Consider the following 18,210-nt stretch of genomic DNA (forward strand, 5'->3'; position numbering starts at 1 on the left):
CAGCTATGTGACAGTGGGTCACCTCCACTGGTGCAGATATTTTAATTATGTATACACATATACACACTGACTACAGTGACTACATTGAAAACTAATGTTTTGTAGCTGAGAATTTGCTCTGTCAAATAGTGTTATTATGCTCTTTGTATCTGATCTAGTTTCCATGGAAGTAAATAGGGGGCATTACTTTCAGAGCGACCTACATAGCTATTACTTGCCATATACACAAAGGAAGCACACAAATGCATCTCTCAAATCCCAACTTCCATTCACACTTAATGAAATCCCTTGCTCCTCTGTGGTATTAATTGGGATTCTAATAACTTCATTCTCATTCTTATTTAAAGGCTACTAACTTGACAGATTGAATCATTTTCATCAATATTCACTATAATTACCTTTAGAATAAAATTAATCAACTTTTAGCTAAGATGCTCCTAAAACAGCTCTCTTCCAGATTCATGAAAACACTTTATACTGAGTTTTGCAGCATCCTAAATCCTGGAGATGAAGTGTGCAGTAACTATTTTCTTAGTGCTGTTAACTGCACAGTAGGATTTGTGACACTGAAGGAGAAGACAGGATCATTAGTCACCCTACACAAACTTCTTGTAACAGAAATTTTCATGTTAATAGGTAATCAATTCATATTTGAGGAAAAAAAATCTTTTTAATATTAGCAATATCAACCAAAGTTACCAACCTGATCAATTCCACGCCCTTTACATTGAAGAATAATTACTTCTAATAGTTTTGCTGCATGACATTCTGCATCTTCTCCAGCAACTCCTGTCAGGACCTAAAAAGTAATTACTTTTTATTATATCACATCAAGAGGTATTTTCAACATGCTGCTTTGCTTTGAAAAGCCATTATAAATTTACCCAATCTACAGTGCTCGCATAAACACCCATCAGTGAAGACACCAAACCTATGCAATGGCTTACTACTAGAACCACAGAGAATATAACATTGCTGAAAGCAGTTGAAACTAATCTACCTGTCCTAACGTTAAATAACTCCACGCACACTGACCTCATCACATTAACTGTATTAAGAACCAGCTGCCATTTGGAAAAGATTTATTTCCATACACAAAATAAAAATTTCCTCTTAAGCATTCATGTATTCTGTATTTTTTCTTTTTAAAAATACCGAGGATATTCTTTGGGAGATGATAAACAGCTTTTGTGCCAGATTCACTGTGCTCACCTAATAAAACACTAAGAGGTTTTTGCTTTTTTCCCCCACAATATATTAAGAAGTATTCACAACCAACCTGGTTGCAACTTGTCTTCAAATAAAGATTGGCAACAGTCAGAACCACCACATTCTACTCTCAGTTTTAGTCACTGATCTGATACAACCTTGGTAAAACAGATTTCTATTCCTATCCCTCTACTTTCCATCTCCACTCTACTTGTTTTAGCTAACAGATTTCAGATTTCCAGCATACATGTATCTGGTATATTAGTGTTCTAGCTATAGCAAGGTTACAAACCCCAGGATTAAATTATAGGTCCTTTGCAATACACACACACTTACACACTATGTGTGCCAATATGAAAACCATATTAAAAAAGACATGCACAAAAAAGGGTTGTTTAATGTGCTTTTGTTGTTTACATTTTATTTTTCCCTTTTAGCAAAAGTATAATATATATAAAATTTGATGTAATCTCTATATTTTTCAGCAATAACATCATAACACATGGATTCACAAAAGATGCTAAAGAGCACAGTCTTTTAAGAGCACATATCAGAATCTATCACTTTTAGAGTCTACTGTTGTGGAAAAAAGAACCCAGCTGAATTGAGTGTTACTTTAGAGATCACAGATTATGATCACAAAGTCATCTGCTTACCTTCTTGCACATACTGTAGATCATTTCAAGGTATTTTGTGTCTGACAGAAGTGTATCCGTATCAACAGTAACATAATTATGCAAGAGAGGCATCATATCTGTAATAGGAATAATAAGTTAATTTGTTTTCATTTTTTAGAACAGAATAGCTGACAAAACCAGTTTAAAAGCTACATATTACTAAGTTTATCAGATCCATGCCTAATGTTTTTCATGATAAGCATGTATCTACACAGAGTTGCCTTAGCAAAACAGATCTGTTTGCAAAATTAAGTATATGCAAGTGAGAACACTTCAGTTTTCTCCTAAACGTTTCAATAAAGACGTAATTCACTTTTCTGCATGAAATCATACACGAAACCATACGGCTTTCTGATTTATATAACCTACCAGTAAAATAATCAAAGCCATCCTGCTGAAAGACTTCAAAAACCAGAGGAAGAAGCTGCCACATTTGTGCAGAAACTTGTTGACAGGTCAAACTATGAGCCAAGGAAAATATCTCCTCGTAAAATTCTAAAAGAAACAGAAATGTAGACAAATTTTAACATCCACTCCACACTACTGAAAATTTAAACAAATACAAGTACACATACCTAATACATGCTGCTGCAAAACTGTTCCAATCACTTGCAAGCAGATCCCTTCCAGCTGCTGAGTAATCTGAAAAAGCAAGAAAATGAAAAAGATTTATGACTGTTTTCAGTACTTTGGAGTTGAAATTAAACAATTTAAAATTATTCCAATTTGTTTGTCTTTACAAAATATCTTCTTCTGAAAACAAATCAGAACTTCTCACATTTTAGAGCACAATGCACCTAGACAACAATTTAAGACCACTTTCAATAGGAGGTAATTTTGGAATACTCTCTGGAAACATTGGAAAAAAACATCTTTACAGTTTATTACAGTGTATCCTTTAAAAAAGCCTGTGACTCAGTCTATGCCATAATTCTGTCCAATTAGAACACATGAAACCAACGTACACCTCAAAGACCTAAGCAATGAAAGCTGTAGAAAGTATCTGTTGTTACAGAAAAGTGAAATTTCAAAAGAACCCTAAAACTAACTTGGACTAATTGGTTGCGTACTGCATGAACTTCAGTGCTGGTCTACAGGTCTGTATAGTCTTCCCAACAATAACTTCTCAGTCTGTGGAATAGCTCACAAAAAAAAAGTCAATAACCTGACATTTATAGCACTCACTCTGCACAGGAATAAATAATGTTTGAGTTTCTGGTCTTAGCTATGCAGAATGGGATTTGAGACTAATCAAATGAAAAACCTACCCGATCATCCAGTATGTCTCTACTTATAAATGTTTATTGATCAAATTCTTACAAATGAGCTCCTTGGGATTAGAACATTGTTAGAAATTCATCCCATTTCACCCATTTGCCAACAAAACCAAGTAAATGCTCGTTTGGCAGCTTCAGCAGCCATGTCCATAAGCATAACTGATCCTTTGTTTATTGCATGAGAACTCTGGATTGTTACACCTTGGACACATAATTTGTATTGTGTTTCCTTCGGAGCTCTTACAAGTACAATTTATTACTTAACTATTTAAGTCAAAGAAAAAGTATCCTGTCATTAGTTAGCAAAATGCAATAGCTGAATTTGTCAAGAAAATTTACAATTGGTAGTAGCATATTAAAAACAAGCTGTATTCCAGCTAGAAGTTAGCCCATTTATTATGTCAGAAACATGATACAGACTGCCACTGTTCTTTGTTTTAAGAAAGTTTTGGCTACAGATAGTTTTTCAACTAATTTATGTCAGATACACAAGAACTACAAAAGACTTTCCAGTGGCTTAGACAATAGGTATTAGTTTCAAAAGTAAAATATACATACTTCCTTGTGATCTTCAACTACACTGAGAAGTGTATCAATAGTATTCAAAATTCCCATTGCTGTCACTGCTTTGTCGTCACTGCCTTCCTCATCAGGTCCAGTCTGGATCACCTGGTTAAATGTCATTGCCTGCACGTAATAACAAAACCACCCATAAAAGTCATTCAGTGAGGATATATTTGGAGGTGAAGAACAATTGTGCAAGTTTGGCATTCCACAGAAATAATCTAAAATGTTTTGTTAAGAAAATATTAAGATGACTGTTTCACTCCAGAGTTTGTTTTCATGACTGATGAAGTTGGAGAATTAAGCCAGTTGAACTGCCATCCCTTATCCACTCACAAATAAAAAAGTGACATTACCTTCCACAAAAAATAATACATTTGCACTACTTAGTTTTCTGAAACAAGGACTACAAACTAGATTGGATCTCTCTGCAAGTACTCTCAAGGAGGACGTGCAAACCATTCAGTCTTAATTTTAAGGTAAGGGCCTTGAATAGTCTAGCACTGAACCAAACTCTGCTATCGAAACTACTAGTACAACTAGCTTAATCTCTGCTGCAAGTAATTTACCTGCAGATTCAGCTTTTTTTGTGCAACTGCTACCAAAATTCATTAACACTTTCACAAGAAAACGTGGATAAGGGTTTCTCAAAGATTTCTACAAATCTTAGAAAGATCCATTTAGTTCAAGTTATGAAACCCACTTTTAAGGGGGAAAAAAGTCTAAACATAAAAGGAAATTACTTGTATTAATGCACTTAAGCAGATCCATCTCCCACATATAAAACAACTTTCCAAGCCACCAAAAAGCCTTACCAAGTGCTGTGTCATTTCTACTGCAATTGGGGTAACTTCCTCACTATATTCACAGATCATCTTCTGAATCACATTAGTAAGATCATCATTTTCAGTCTCTCTTATAATATGAAGTAAAGCTTGCATTACAGGCCTAATGAATGGGGTGATATATTCTTTAGCTGCAAAAAAAAAAAGTTGTAATTAAATTAATATCTGACAGTATAATTCTTACAGAACTACAATACAAGTATAAGCATGTAAATGTATATTTAATATTTAGTGTTTTGGCATCAATATGCCATAAAAATGAGTAGTACAAATTATTAGAACAATAGTTCTAATACGTTCAGATTTTTAGTTTAAAAAGCTATATCAAGAGGCTCACAACTGAACTAACAAAGGCCACAGAGTTCCACAATCTATGGAATGCAAGATTACTTATCAACACAAGTTTTAATTAAACAAAAAGAGGTACATAAGCATTTCTGTCAAATTAGCAAAACATTTGATACAGAATTTATGTTTGCATTGTTGTTTTTATGCCAGCTTCAGGAATATTAAGCCACATAAAGCCTGCTAGAACAAAAACTACTATTTTTTATACACCTTAAGTTTGTTGTAATTTTATGAAATGAGGCCTACCTTTCTCTTGATTACTGATCAGAACTTGGAGCGCTATTGCAGCTTCCACTTTCACAGGCATTTCCCTATCATCTATCAGACACCGTCTTGTGAGTTCTAAAGCTGTTTGGAGATTCTGGTCACTCTTAAATTTGACTTCACAAAAATAATGAAGAACCCAACAAGCCTGAAAAAAGCAACATTGAATAACTTTAGTGCTATAAAATGAAAACCAGGACTATTGGCTATCCACATACCTAGAACCCATGAAGATTCTTAAATGTGAAATAAAATTAATGCTGAGAACTTATAGGATGAAGATGTTTGAGAGTATGGAGGCTGGCCAGTGGGAGGCATGTCATTCAGACATCACTAGACCAGTACTATGATCTCAAGTTCATCTCTGGCCACAGGTTTTGTGTGAGTAGCACAGTCTAAATGTAGAACACAAGTAGACTATACCACCAGACACAGATGGACAACTATGCACACAGTTCTGCAGCCATTTCATAGCTACACAGTTGGTGTTCATAATCATATACAAAGACTAATCACTGATATAAGCATTCATATTTTTCCACAGGTACAGAAAGAAATGCACCTATTAAAGGAAAAAGTAAGTTAATATTCCTTAAGTCTTGAGCTAGAAAAAAAAATGTGTATCTTAACATTAAATCTTAGGCTTTCTTACCCGTGCTCTCATGTAACCCAGCTCACTGCTGAAGAGAGGGAACACATGATTCTGCAACATATATTCCATTTGATCTTTATATATTTTTTTCTGTTGGAACAATAACAGAAACATTTATCAGTTTAAAATTACACATCAAAACGTATTCCTAATACAATAAAAATGGCACATATTAGTCTGAATATCTTTAGTATGTGAGCTTAAGAAACCCTCACACTTAACTTTCCCCCTTAATAAAGACATGAAGCAACACAAATCCCAGATTTGACTCAAACTTTACATAGAACCATCTTGAAATATTCAGACAAAACTGTTCACTTTTCCCCCATAATTCATAGCCTCTAAGAAAAGGCTTTTGTTTGGTGGTATACTACCCTGATACCAAAAGCAAAAGAGGTCTGAGACACCTCTCAGTCATGGTCCAAACACAAATGAAAGACCTGTTTCTTATTCACTGCCATGCTAATTGACAAAGTTCACTGATTTCACTTTATTTCTGCTCTTCTACACAGAAAAGATCTTGTTAAGTCATCAGCCACTACTGGATGGATTGTTCTCCTTTCCTCCACAAAGATGGAATGTAGTTAAACAGTACAGCACAGAAAACAGCACAGCAATTCTTATTACAAGTAGAGAATTTAAAAGAACTTATAATTAAGTCAGCTGAACTTGAGCAAAACCTAGTAATTACACTTACTTTTAGAAGAATTTCAGCTAAGGAACCAATCATATGTAAAGCACCATCTTTCTTACGAGGGTCAGCATTTGGCTCCGTAAGGATCTGATAGCAAAAGCCCATTGTCTTTTGCAAGACCTAGATTGAATACACAGACAAAGTATTTCAACCAGTCATGGCACATACCATTCTCAGTGCTCTGAAATGCTCAAACTGTGTGAATGTCTAACAATCTGTTCCAAGTCTGGCATTTTGATTGTTTTATGCATCAGTTGTAATACATAACATTCTTGATACGTGGGTCCCAGAGGAAGTGACAAACACAAAAATTCAAGTAGACTAGTGCAAAAAAAATTTGAGATAAATGGCAAATTTCACTGTACTACAATATGACAGAGCTAAAAAAATAAAGCTTCTCAGTAATTCTTTTAGCAAGTAAATACAGATTACAAAGTAAACCAAAGTAGCACCGTGTTTCAGCAAAATCCTTGAATGGCTTACCTCTTTCCTTTTACTACATGATGTAAACAATAACGTCTGAGCAGCAGTTGTTGGTGAAATGAAGTCTTCAAATACATCTATTAAATAAACAGAACAGCTATATGTTTTAGTCTTTTGATGTAAATAATTATCTTAATGTTATCTAATGGTTTCATACAAAACAAAACAATTTTCCAGTTTCATTTCAGGTGGTTCATGCTTTCTTATTACAGATGTTTCAAGATCAGACAACAGTAGCAGTGAGTTGGACATTCCTAATAGTTGTATCTTTCACATTTTTCCTGATCACTGGCTCTGCATGCCTAATTTGAAACTGTATGTTTTCCACATTATTAAAATAAATATGTTTTAAACTAGACATCACTGTCTGCTTTCCTATGTTATCTACTGCATCATTAAGGGCATGTAACCAGTTTAGCCAAAAATGCATTTTTTTCCTCATTTCCCTCTAGAAAAGGATTATCAGAGCCATGTACAATACCTATATTGTTTACAGGTCCCTCTGACCTAAGGGACAAGAAATCCCCAAAACCATAAGAATTTCTTGTTCTAACCACATAAAAATCCTAGAGAAAAGAAAGAACTTGTTCAGGAAGTGTGAAAATTCTACTTTCTTCCATGGCCTGAAAGAGCTGCAATGACTTATAAATAAACTCCTTGAAAGAAGGGTAAAACTAGACAAGTCTGGAAGGCAAAGCTTATTTCATGCCATGACATTTACCATTATGGTACATCTGTTCTGAAGTACAGCATATTTGAAATTCATTGACATCATAAGACCAAGAGCCTAAATTGAGGCAGGGGAAGTGTAGGTTAGATATTAGGAGGAAGTTTTTCACACACACAGGGTGGTGACACGCTGGAACTGATTGCCCAAGGAGGTTGTGGATGCCCCATCCCTGGAGACATTCAAGGCCAGGCTGGATGTGGCTCTGGGCAGCTTGGTCTGGTGGTTGGTGGCCCTGCACATAGCAGGGGGGTTGAAACTCGTTGGTCATTGTGGTCCTTTTCAACCCAGGCCATTCTATGGCTCTACAATTCTAAAATATTAACTAGTGTACATCATAAACTTTTAGTAACATTAAACTTAAGAAATTGTAAGCTAGACCTGGACTGTTTGACTCTTCCAAAAGAAACAATGTAAGTGACAAAAATCAGCTACTTTACAAATTGCATCATTGTTGAAACATCCTATGGTATCTGTCACATAGGCCAATCCATCTAAAAGTTAACTACATGAAATTGTATCATTCCACCATTTTCTTTTTTGAAAGATTCAAGTCATGCCTGTTCTCACGCACACAAAAAAACCTCTTCATACAAAGTTAAAACTTTAATGTAAAGACATTCCTAATTCTTACCAAATTTCATGCGAATATATTCATATGGATCTTCTTGCCAAAGCTCCTCATCAGCATCTGTATAGCACATCAGTGGGAAAATCACATCTTGGATAATCCCCTGCAATTAAAAAAAAAGTTGAAAACAAACTAGCACTACTAAATCAGTCTCTATAATCTGTCCTATACTCAACAAGAGTCAGATTTTGCTCCTCTTCAGTTCAGATACAACATGGTAACATTCCAAAAGTATTTGAAAACAATGGATTTTCTGCACTGCCTTAAGAAAGTTCTCTCTCAATTATGTTGTATGGAGATGATTCAATGTGATAAATCCAGTAGTTATTACCATCTCCAAAATTTGTTATGTTGCTGTACAGCCATGTAATCTTTCAACTGGTAAAATATGAAAGACTTATAAAAAAAAAAAAAACCAACAGCTAGTTAGCTTTGCTCATTCATCAAGAAAAAACTTAATTAAACAGGCTTAAACTCTTTTCACAGGTAATTTACAGCAGAGGTTCCCAAAAGTTTATTTCTAGCAACGACAGAGACACTGTACTACAGATTAATGTACTACTGACTCATCTAAGTATTAAATTCAGAAAGTGATTTACTTGAATATGAGGTTTCAAATTCTTCCAGGTGACTGCATGTGACACTCCTTGATTAATGTAGTTCAGTGTTTGCTGCAGAACTCTAGGAGCCATGTACTGCTTTTCCTTGTATTGATACAGCACCTTCAGCAACACCTAGAAAAATCATATCTAATTAATAGCTTGTACTGAGCACCATTATAACTTGACAAATGACACAATTCCATCACAATCCTACAGAAGAACCTCTCAAAACGCATCTTAAATGTTTACTCATTAGATTAAAATGGGTACTGACTAATCTACTAAATGTCATTGTTAATTTTATAAAGCAACTTGAAGCTCATATCAGGTACTGAATATTTTTTAAGCACGCAATCTTCTAAAAAAAAAAACATTAATGCTAATTAATCACCACAGTTTAGGGAGCCTTTTTCTATGAGGCTTATTGCTCCATCTTGCCAACCTTTAGAGGCATATAAATTCATGCCTAAACACCAGACTGGTAAAATGCACCACGTCAGTCTACTGTCCTTGTGTACGCACTCTATTACAACAGTGACACTGTATCAAGAGTGCATGGGTATGGAGAGTGATGAGCTTGTTCCATGCCCACCATCCTCTGGTGCAGAATCTTTCCCTAGCTCCCCACCCCTCCCCTGACACAGCTCCATCCGTTCCCTCAGGCCCTGCTGCTGTCAAACAGAGCAGAGCTGCCATTTTGCTCCCTGTGAGGAGCTGCAGCCACCACCAGATCTCTCCTCAGTTCCTCTGCTGTGGGCTGAGCAAACCAAGAGACCCCAGCAACTCCTTGTGCACTGTGCCCTATAGAGCCCTCACTACCCTTCTTGTCTCCTTTGCACACACTCCAATAGTTCTAAGTTCTTGTACTGTGGTGCCAAACTTGCTAACAGTACTCGAGAAGCTGCACAAGTGCAGAGTATAGCAGAAGTATAAAAGCCTCCTGGACTTAAAGAAATTAGCAGTTGCTACCCTCACCTCAGTACAAGGTCTTGGTGGTATCAGACAGTGATTTAGGATAGGAAATGAATAGAGAGGAAGTTCTGAGACTTGAAGCTGCTTCGAGAATTATAAAAGAACACAAATACTTATGCCTCTTGTGAGCAAACTAAAAAGAGAAAACAATCCTCTGCAAACAATACCTTAAAGTGATAGCAATTGCTTGCAACGTCCAAAAACCAGTAAACCATCAGTACATGGTAAAAATGAACGTGCTTTTTGAAATCAGAACAACTAAAGGAAGTGTTAATCATTTTAAAAAAAATAAGTCCAACAAGGCAATATCAAAAATGATTGAACATCCAAACAACTCTGGGATGCATTTTACTTCCCTGATTTAAGAAAAAAAATAAATATCACAGAATCCTTAGAGTTGGAAGGGACTTTTAAAGGCCATCTCGTTCAACTCCTCTGCAATGACCAGAGACACCCACAGCTCAATAGGCTGCTCAGAGCCTGGAGTCCAGTCTAATCTTGAAAGCCTCCAGGGATCACAGAATCACAGAATTGTAGGGGTTGGAAGGGACCTCGGGGCATCCACCACATCTTTGGGCAGTCCGTTCCAGTGCCTCACCACCCTCACTGTAAAAGTCTTTTTCCTTATATCCAACCAAACTCTACCCTTTTTAAGTTGCAAGCCATTTCCTCCATTTCCCCTATTCCACGCTTTAAACAAATTATTTCCAAAAAACTAATGAAAATGGTGAGCTTACACAGAGTAGACAACTTTCGACAGATAGACTTTCTTCATAAATTTCAACACAAGCAACAAAACATGATCATCAACTTATTATTAACATATACTGAAGTATCCTGGGCTCTATCAGAAGAGAGGTGGCCAGCAGGGACAGGGAGGTGATTGTCCCTCTCTACTCTGCTCTTGTGAGGCCCCATCTGGAGTACTGTGTCCAGGTCTGGAGCCCCCAGTGCAAGAACAACAGGGAGCTGTTGGAGGGACACGAAAATGATCAGGGGGCTGGAGCAGCTCCCCTATGAAGACAGGCTGAGGGAACTGGGCTTGTTCAGCCTGGAGAAAAGAAGGCTGCGGGGTGACCTCATTGCAGCCTTTCAGTACCTAAAGGGAGCCTGCAAACAGGAGGGGAATCAACTCTTTGAAAGGGTAGATAACTGCAGGACAAGGGGAAATGGTTTTAGGTTGAGGGAGGGAAGATTTAGGTTGGATGTCAGGGGGAAATTCTTTACAGAGAGAGTGGTGAGGTGCTGGAACAGCTGCCCAGAGAGGCTGTGGATGCCCCGTCCCTGGAGGTGTTCAAGGCCAGGTTGGATGGGGCCCTGGGCAGCCTAGTCTAGCATTAAATGGGGAGGTTGGTTGGCCCTGTATGTGGCAGGGGGGTTGGAGACTCATGATCCTTGAGGTCCCTTCCGACCCTGGCCATTCTGTGATTCTGTGAAATGTAACCCATACTCTAATGGCCTAAGATACACCACTGCAGAAGTTTGGTATGTAAGAAATATGAACTAAAGGCTCTTCTTTCTCAGCCAAAGAAATAACCTTGGGACTTTGGTGAAAGAGAATTTATAGTATTACAATATTCTTTGTGGAAGTTTATGCAAGAAGATCTAGTTTGCTGGTGCATTTGAGTTTTAGGGGGATTTGAAGTTGGTTGGATTTTTTTTGTTTGTTTTTATTTTGGAAACAATTCTCCAGTTTAACAGAATGACACACTGGAAAGCCTAAATTCATCAATATTCAATGAAAAAAATGGGTTACAATCCTTGAAAATGAAGACAAAATTGAGGATCAACAAACAGTCTTCACGGCCACACCAAAAAAGTGTTCCTGGACAAACATTTTTGGTTTCTTTTAACATATCAAAGCAATTACCTCCCAGTGTTCAGATGCAACAAAGAAAAAAAAAATAAAGCAAAGAATAAGAAAAGATGTAAGATGAAGCGAGAAAAGGCAATATGTGGGATGTAGGCTGCAGGGAAATGGCAGAACAAATTCTACAACTGCATAAAGGAACAACCAGGCAGTAGAGTTCAACTAGTGTTTAGTACTGGTTCATCGGGTCTTTCAAAACAAAAAACATCTTGAGCAAAATAATCACAAATACAAGGGTTAAGAATCAAGGTATTCCAGCTGGGTAGGTCAAGCCTGTTTGGGTCAAGCTTAAAGTAGTGTATCCAGAAAAAAAAAATGTTGGATTTTTTGGTGTGACATACACATTAAAATAATATAGGTTAGATAGTCAATGAGGAATACTTATAAGATATTAATATTAGTAGTATGCTTCAAGTTTATACTTGAATGATCAGTAATCCCAAGATATGTTTATATCTGTTCATCCATAGTAAATGGGTGAAAACCACTTCAGTATTAAGTCCTACAAATTATTAGAATTTCATCAGGAATGAAAAACAAAAGAAATACTTAAACTGAAATAAAAAGTGTTCCTCTCTTCACTGAAATCAAGAAAGCCTTCAGCTCCCTCAGATTTTGTCTATTTGCAATCTAATCCCTTTCAAGCAAACAAATTTCAGAACTAATACAAGCACACAGGTTCTAGAAAAACTCCTGAGACATTTTATAAACTTGCTCTAAGAGAACAAGAAAGAAGAAATGGTCACAAACTCTACACCTATCTCAATGCTCCCCAGGTTCTGTGTTTCTTACTTGTTGAACACCAACAGCAAACGCCTTCAGGAACACTTCAGCAAACTCATTGTATTCCTTGGAAACATTGCCAGGGCTTCCATACCTAGAATTTGAAGCAAGTATGTAAATTAAAGAGTGAAGTACTATTACTGATTTAATCAGCTGGTTGAATTCTTAAAAGTAATTATGATGGAATCTAAGTTACCTCTCAAAAAGTCTAGCTAAGATATGCAAAGCCCACTTCTTGCACTTCCACCAAGGCAACTCAGGTCTATCATCTTCATCAACTTGAAGAGTTTCCTTCAGGAAAAAATAAAAAAAAGTTACATTACTTTTGGACAATCACATAGCATATCTTAATTTAATTTACACTGTAATTTGCATATCACACTTCTAACTTAAAAACATAAAGTATAGCACATGTAAAATAAGTCCCATGATGTACACTGCTTAAATGATCAAATTATTGAAACAAGAAGCCAAAATAAATTATGCTACACTTTGAAAACAGAACTCCTGCACAAACTACATATTTTCAAAACTTGTCTGGCCTGTTTAAAATATCCTATCCATTTTAAAATTACTGTCTCAGCATCCATTGAGAAAAACATGCAGAAAGAATATCTTTTTAAAAATTTAAGAAGTGAAAAATACTTAAGATTAAACAGATAAAACCCAAAGTCACTTACAGCTGGTACATCTCTATCAACAACAGTCTTCAGGATTTCTATCCATTCAGTCAAGTTTTGCTGATTTATCAACTCCAAAGGTAACGTGTACTTATTAAAAAAAAAAAAAAAAAAGACAAATTATAAAGCAATTTGAAAATAATGTTACAATTTTCATTGCAGTCTCGCTAATGAAGCACTAGGACACTACTTAAATAGATATTACACTGATTTCTGAAGCAGTTAACATGTTAACAGTTTCCTTCTGAACTGCACTTGCACTGATAATTCTGTGTAGGCTGGCCTCTACAATCTGTTATTAGAAATGTAATGTCAACGGTTTTGTAGCAAACACTCCAGCTTAGGGGAGAGCATGCAGACGTTTCTGTCTAATGCCAGACCTGGAAAAAGCATAGCACTGATTTTACAGCACAATTAATGATACTAAAAAACTTGATTCATACCACAGCTGAGTAAACGTACATAATTTGCCACAACTAATCTAGTACTGTTAATATTTCAAGTCTACTTTAAGAAAAAAAAAAAATAATGCTTTAAAATCCTGATTCCAAAGAAAACATACAAAATTTCTTTTTACCTGGACAAGGGCATAAAATATTTTGAAGATTTGCTTCTGGATGAGAACAGACTGATCAGATGGATCACTCAAGAGCTGAATGAAACTATCCTTCAAAACTGGTAGGAAATGTTGCATTGCAGCTATCAAAGGACTACGCTCCTCTGGTTTCTTGTACCTTTAAATAAAACACAGCTAGCTTTATAGGTCTTTCACACAGTTTTGGAATTCTATAAGCCCACCTCTCTCCAGAGAAGATACAAGTAGGTTATATTACAGTTCAGAACAATGCGTGGTTAAAAAATCCTAACCATTTCTGGCTACAGAACTTGGAGTAAGGCTCTGAGCCAGGCAACATTATAACCAAAAAGCAAGTTGAAAAATGAAGGAGTTTGTTACTCCACTATATATCCACACTGTTTCTGCTAGTACTGCATTCCTGTCAATTTACACACTTAGAATACTAAATCACATTCTGCCACACCATTACTATAGTGAAAAAAACAGTCAGAGCACTACAGAAATTGCAAGCAAAAGGAACACATTTATTGCCAGACATAGCAGATGTTGGGCTAGTCAGTAAAATTCCAGAAGTACATCTATCAGGGTTCACACTTCATTAGAAATATTTCCAAAAGCTGGATTGCTTCACCAGCATTAAAGAACGCAAACTGAAAGGTCTCCCACATTTTGCCATCAGATTTGCCCACATCTAACAATCTGAACGTGGGCCTGAAGGGCACGTGACAGACTCACAGCAGCCTTCAATTGCAACACCCTTTGAAATAGGGCCTCAGATGTTTCCATGCCTATGCTGAAAGGAAAGCTCCATTCCCTTTCCCAAAATATTTCAACGTTTCTGAATTAAAATGAGGCCAAATTTTTAAATCTTCCCCCCAACTTTTAATTTGCTAAGAAGGAAGTCCTTATTAACTCAAGTGTTAACTCTGCAAAACAGCATCTAGTTCATACAAGCAACAACTAAGAACAAAGTAAAGAATCACCAAGAAGATACAGCACGATTTTTCTGTCTAAGTAATTAATACCCCTGAGTTCTTCTGGGAAGGTTTTGTCTGTTTCTAATTTGTTTTAAAGATGCATCTTTTGTAGACTTTTCACTACCAGTAAATATTAATCAGTGCTCAGTCTCTTACCGGCGCCAACTTGCAGAAATATTAAATCTACTCATTTTGCTCCCATATAGCACGTGCTGTAAAAACCACTAACAGAACACTGAGTTCCAAAATCCTGCTCAATACAGCTTACACATTTCAATATGATTTGTAAAGCCCATCCTTGCTAACTTCACCAGAAAGCAAAGTATGAATAGTTGCTGGCCTCAGTTAAAGCATGTGATCAGCTAACACTTTGAATGCATCTGTTACCTTAATTAATCATGCAATGACTATGCTCACATTAAGAGTTTTCCTTACGAAGGACTACTATAGTCATAATTCACCACTATAGTCATAATTTACTACCAATCAACGCTTCATGTTTATCTCATAGATTTCTGCTCCATGTTTAATGAAATATATATAATTTGAAAGTTGAACAAGCTTGCTTTCTTATCAGGACTTCCCATTTTCATTCACAGGAAGACCTCTGGAATGCAATTACTTGCAGAGGTGTTTGAAGCTCTTCTCTTGAAAACAATTTGTGAGGAACCATTATCCACCTAATGTTCTAAAGTCATGAATTCTACATAGAGTAACACTGCACATAATGGCTTCCAGAGATTAAACTGTGGATTCCACCAATTACACTACTACTGTTGCCCATGACTTCAGGATTGCAATCTCTGCCACATAAAGCAGCCTTCTACAGGCCAAAGGAAGCAGAGTTCCACATAACTTCTCCAGGTTTAAGGCTTTGAGTGTAAGACCAGATACAGAGCCAAAGATATTCAAAATTCACAAGAGGATCAAACCAAAGCTGACTCATTTTGACATTTCCTAACATTCAAGATTTCACACTTCGAAACCTTCGTATGTTAACTGCTGCTGATACTCACATTGCTGTAGCAATTCAATCCAAATATAAGTACCACCAAATCAGCACTTTAAAGATGCACCCTTTCTTCCGATCTTAATTTTCTAACGGAAGCAGTTTTTCTGTAATTTCTTAGCACAAAAGATATGAGCCAGCAACTGCATGGTAAGCATTCAAGAATATTCTCTAAATTTAGATGTCTATCAACCTGTGCTCCATCCCACAGGCAATTTTACACTGTTGGGAAATATACGTGGTACACAAGAGATATAACCATATTCATTCTGCTCTTACATATGGTAGAAAAAAAAAACCCACACCACTTACTCATAGTTTTTCACAAGTTGATAAAGACACAGAAGAATCCCAAGCCAACAAGCGCTGTTGTCAGACTGAAGGTAAAACCCAATTTTCTCCACAACTGCAGTCCAACGACTAGGATAATCATGCTTGATAATATGATGAATGCAAGTAGTAAGTTGTACTCTGGAAATCAAGTGTACAATGATTAAATAATTAATAATATTCTTGTGGCATTGCAACAACTAATGCCCACGACTTAAATTGAAGCATATTTTCTTTAAATAGAAAATGTAGGATCCACACTTCTTGTTTAATAGTGCTCGTTTTTAGAAAAAAATCAAGTGACAGGGGTCTGACTTTTTCACTGTGAAGGATTTTCTACCAGTAAGTTTCCACATGCTTAACATTCAGGCTATCTCAGTCATGTAAAAAGAAGAAACAAACACACAAAAAAGTCAGAAACCACAACAAATTCAAAAACATGCACAAACTGCATACCTAATCAGCTCAGGAGAGTGAATAATGGCTTCTACAATATTTTCACGAATACAGTGTCTATCTTCTTCTGGGATGGAGTAAGGTGGAATCTCTCCTGGTGCAGTTTCCCTGTCCGGCCAATACTGAGTTATCATATTTTTCAAGTAGATAACCCCTGTCAGACAAAAGTAACAAACCAGCTCATAGCCAAAATATCAAATGAACGCTCATTTTGCCAAAACAAATCTATTTCAGAAAAACTGATTATAACAATCAATCCATTGACCATTTCTAGCAAGGACAACCGTAACGCATAAAACATACATTATTCATTTGCCATGTTGATATTTCTTCATCTACTGTGATATTTAGTACTGTAAAAAATGTGTATCCACATGAAAACACTAAACACTTTTCTTCTGTTACATATAAAAAGCTTCTGTAACACATTAGCAGTAAGCTGCTGAAAAAATCCTTCACAACATTTCTCACTATTTTCATTAAAACAAATCAAATAAAATTAAAACTAATGACTATCTAAAACATCCTATGTATTTTTTAAATTAAAAAAAAAAAAAATAGGTACCTCATACAAGTGTAAATGTTGAAAGAGAGCTCCTTTCTACCAATATAATAGGCCATAGCACTTTGCAGCTATTGGGCTGCTGGCACAAATGCATGCTTTTACCTTTTGACAACCAAATCCAAACTGCTTATTTGGCTGAGTATAGTTTACAGCACTTGAAAAGAAACAGACTGACAAAGGCAACGGGAAATCTCAAATTACAAACTAATAGCAAAGTTACTATTAATCAAATCCTATATACAAATCCATAAACCAAATTCTTTTTGCAAACCTCACATCTACCTTCTGAAGAGTCAGAAGCAAAGTGCTTCTGAAAGGGTCTGCATGACACAAAACAACCTGCAGATATGTGCTATGATAACACTGAAGTGATGCAGACTCGAGTCTGTCCTCAGTGGGATTTATCATGCCATTAATTGCTTTGCAAAACACGCACTGTTTTAAGCTATGTGCTGTATGAGTTGCCTCCACCCTCTACGGATTGCTTTATTTTTTAATTAGCTTATATCAAGGTGGAACTTTCAGAGGTTTTCAAATCTCTTCCTTTTTTCACATACATGTTAAGCAGTAACCTAGCACAGTCTTAATTGTCCACAAGCATCAAGACAAAAAACACAAATTAGGCTTACACTACAACTTGGAATAGTCTATTACCTGGAAAAAATCCAAATCAGTGACCAAGATCCTATCTCCTGAGCTGTGTGAATCCATAGAAGTAGTATTGTATCAAAATCCTTTATCAAGTAATCACAGTAGCTTTTAAGGTGATATTTAGAGCTGTTAATACTCAAAATTGAATTCTACTGATGACTTGTGCAAATTAATTGGGTTCCAAAGGACATGATTTGTTTTCTTCCACTTACAGTGTTCAGAAACATTAACATACTAGTGGAAGGTAAAATCAGCTGCCCTGGCCAAGTGTACTAACACTACTCTGGTTTCACAAAGATTAGAGAGACAAAGGGGTGCAATTGCTGAAGAGTCAGCCACCTTTTCTTTCTCTACCCCATCTAATCTA

General features: G+C 36.2%; 1 protein-coding gene and 1 non-coding gene across 3 annotated transcripts in view; both read right to left on the reverse strand.

Annotated features, from left to right (window-relative positions):
- IPO7 (importin 7) overlaps positions 1–18,210 on the reverse strand; it is a 34,457-nt gene that overhangs the window by 6,811 nt on the left and 9,436 nt on the right. For both annotated transcript variants that reach the window (XM_031614162.2, XM_090140457.1), the window contains exons 3-20: positions 16,628–16,781; positions 16,154–16,312; positions 13,856–14,012; positions 13,279–13,368; positions 12,795–12,889; positions 12,608–12,692; positions 8,971–9,105; positions 8,375–8,474; positions 7,014–7,090; positions 6,534–6,650; positions 5,837–5,926; positions 5,167–5,332; positions 4,543–4,703; positions 3,722–3,850; positions 2,462–2,528; positions 2,256–2,381; positions 1,866–1,963; positions 704–799 (exon numbers count right to left, since the gene is read on the reverse strand). In XM_031614162.2, coding sequence (XP_031470022.2) covers positions 704–799; positions 1,866–1,963; positions 2,256–2,381; positions 2,462–2,528; positions 3,722–3,850; positions 4,543–4,703; positions 5,167–5,332; positions 5,837–5,926; positions 6,534–6,650; positions 7,014–7,090; positions 8,375–8,474; positions 8,971–9,105; positions 12,608–12,692; positions 12,795–12,889; positions 13,279–13,368; positions 13,856–14,012; positions 16,154–16,312; positions 16,628–16,781 — 2,102 coding nt within the window. The remainder of the gene's footprint in view (positions 1–703; positions 800–1,865; positions 1,964–2,255; positions 2,382–2,461; positions 2,529–3,721; positions 3,851–4,542; positions 4,704–5,166; positions 5,333–5,836; positions 5,927–6,533; positions 6,651–7,013; positions 7,091–8,374; positions 8,475–8,970; positions 9,106–12,607; positions 12,693–12,794; positions 12,890–13,278; positions 13,369–13,855; positions 14,013–16,153; positions 16,313–16,627; positions 16,782–18,210) is intronic.
- On the reverse strand, positions 5,464–5,645 carry LOC116243054 (small nucleolar RNA SNORA23). Its single transcript, XR_004169865.1, has one exon. It is a non-coding gene; the product is annotated as a small nucleolar RNA SNORA23 (small nucleolar RNA).

The sequence above is a fragment of the Phasianus colchicus genome, chromosome 5 (genome assembly GCF_987193195.1).
Source record: "Phasianus colchicus chromosome 5, bPhaCol1.hap1.1, whole genome shotgun sequence".
Lineage (NCBI taxonomy): Eukaryota > Metazoa > Chordata > Aves > Galliformes > Phasianidae > Phasianus > Phasianus colchicus.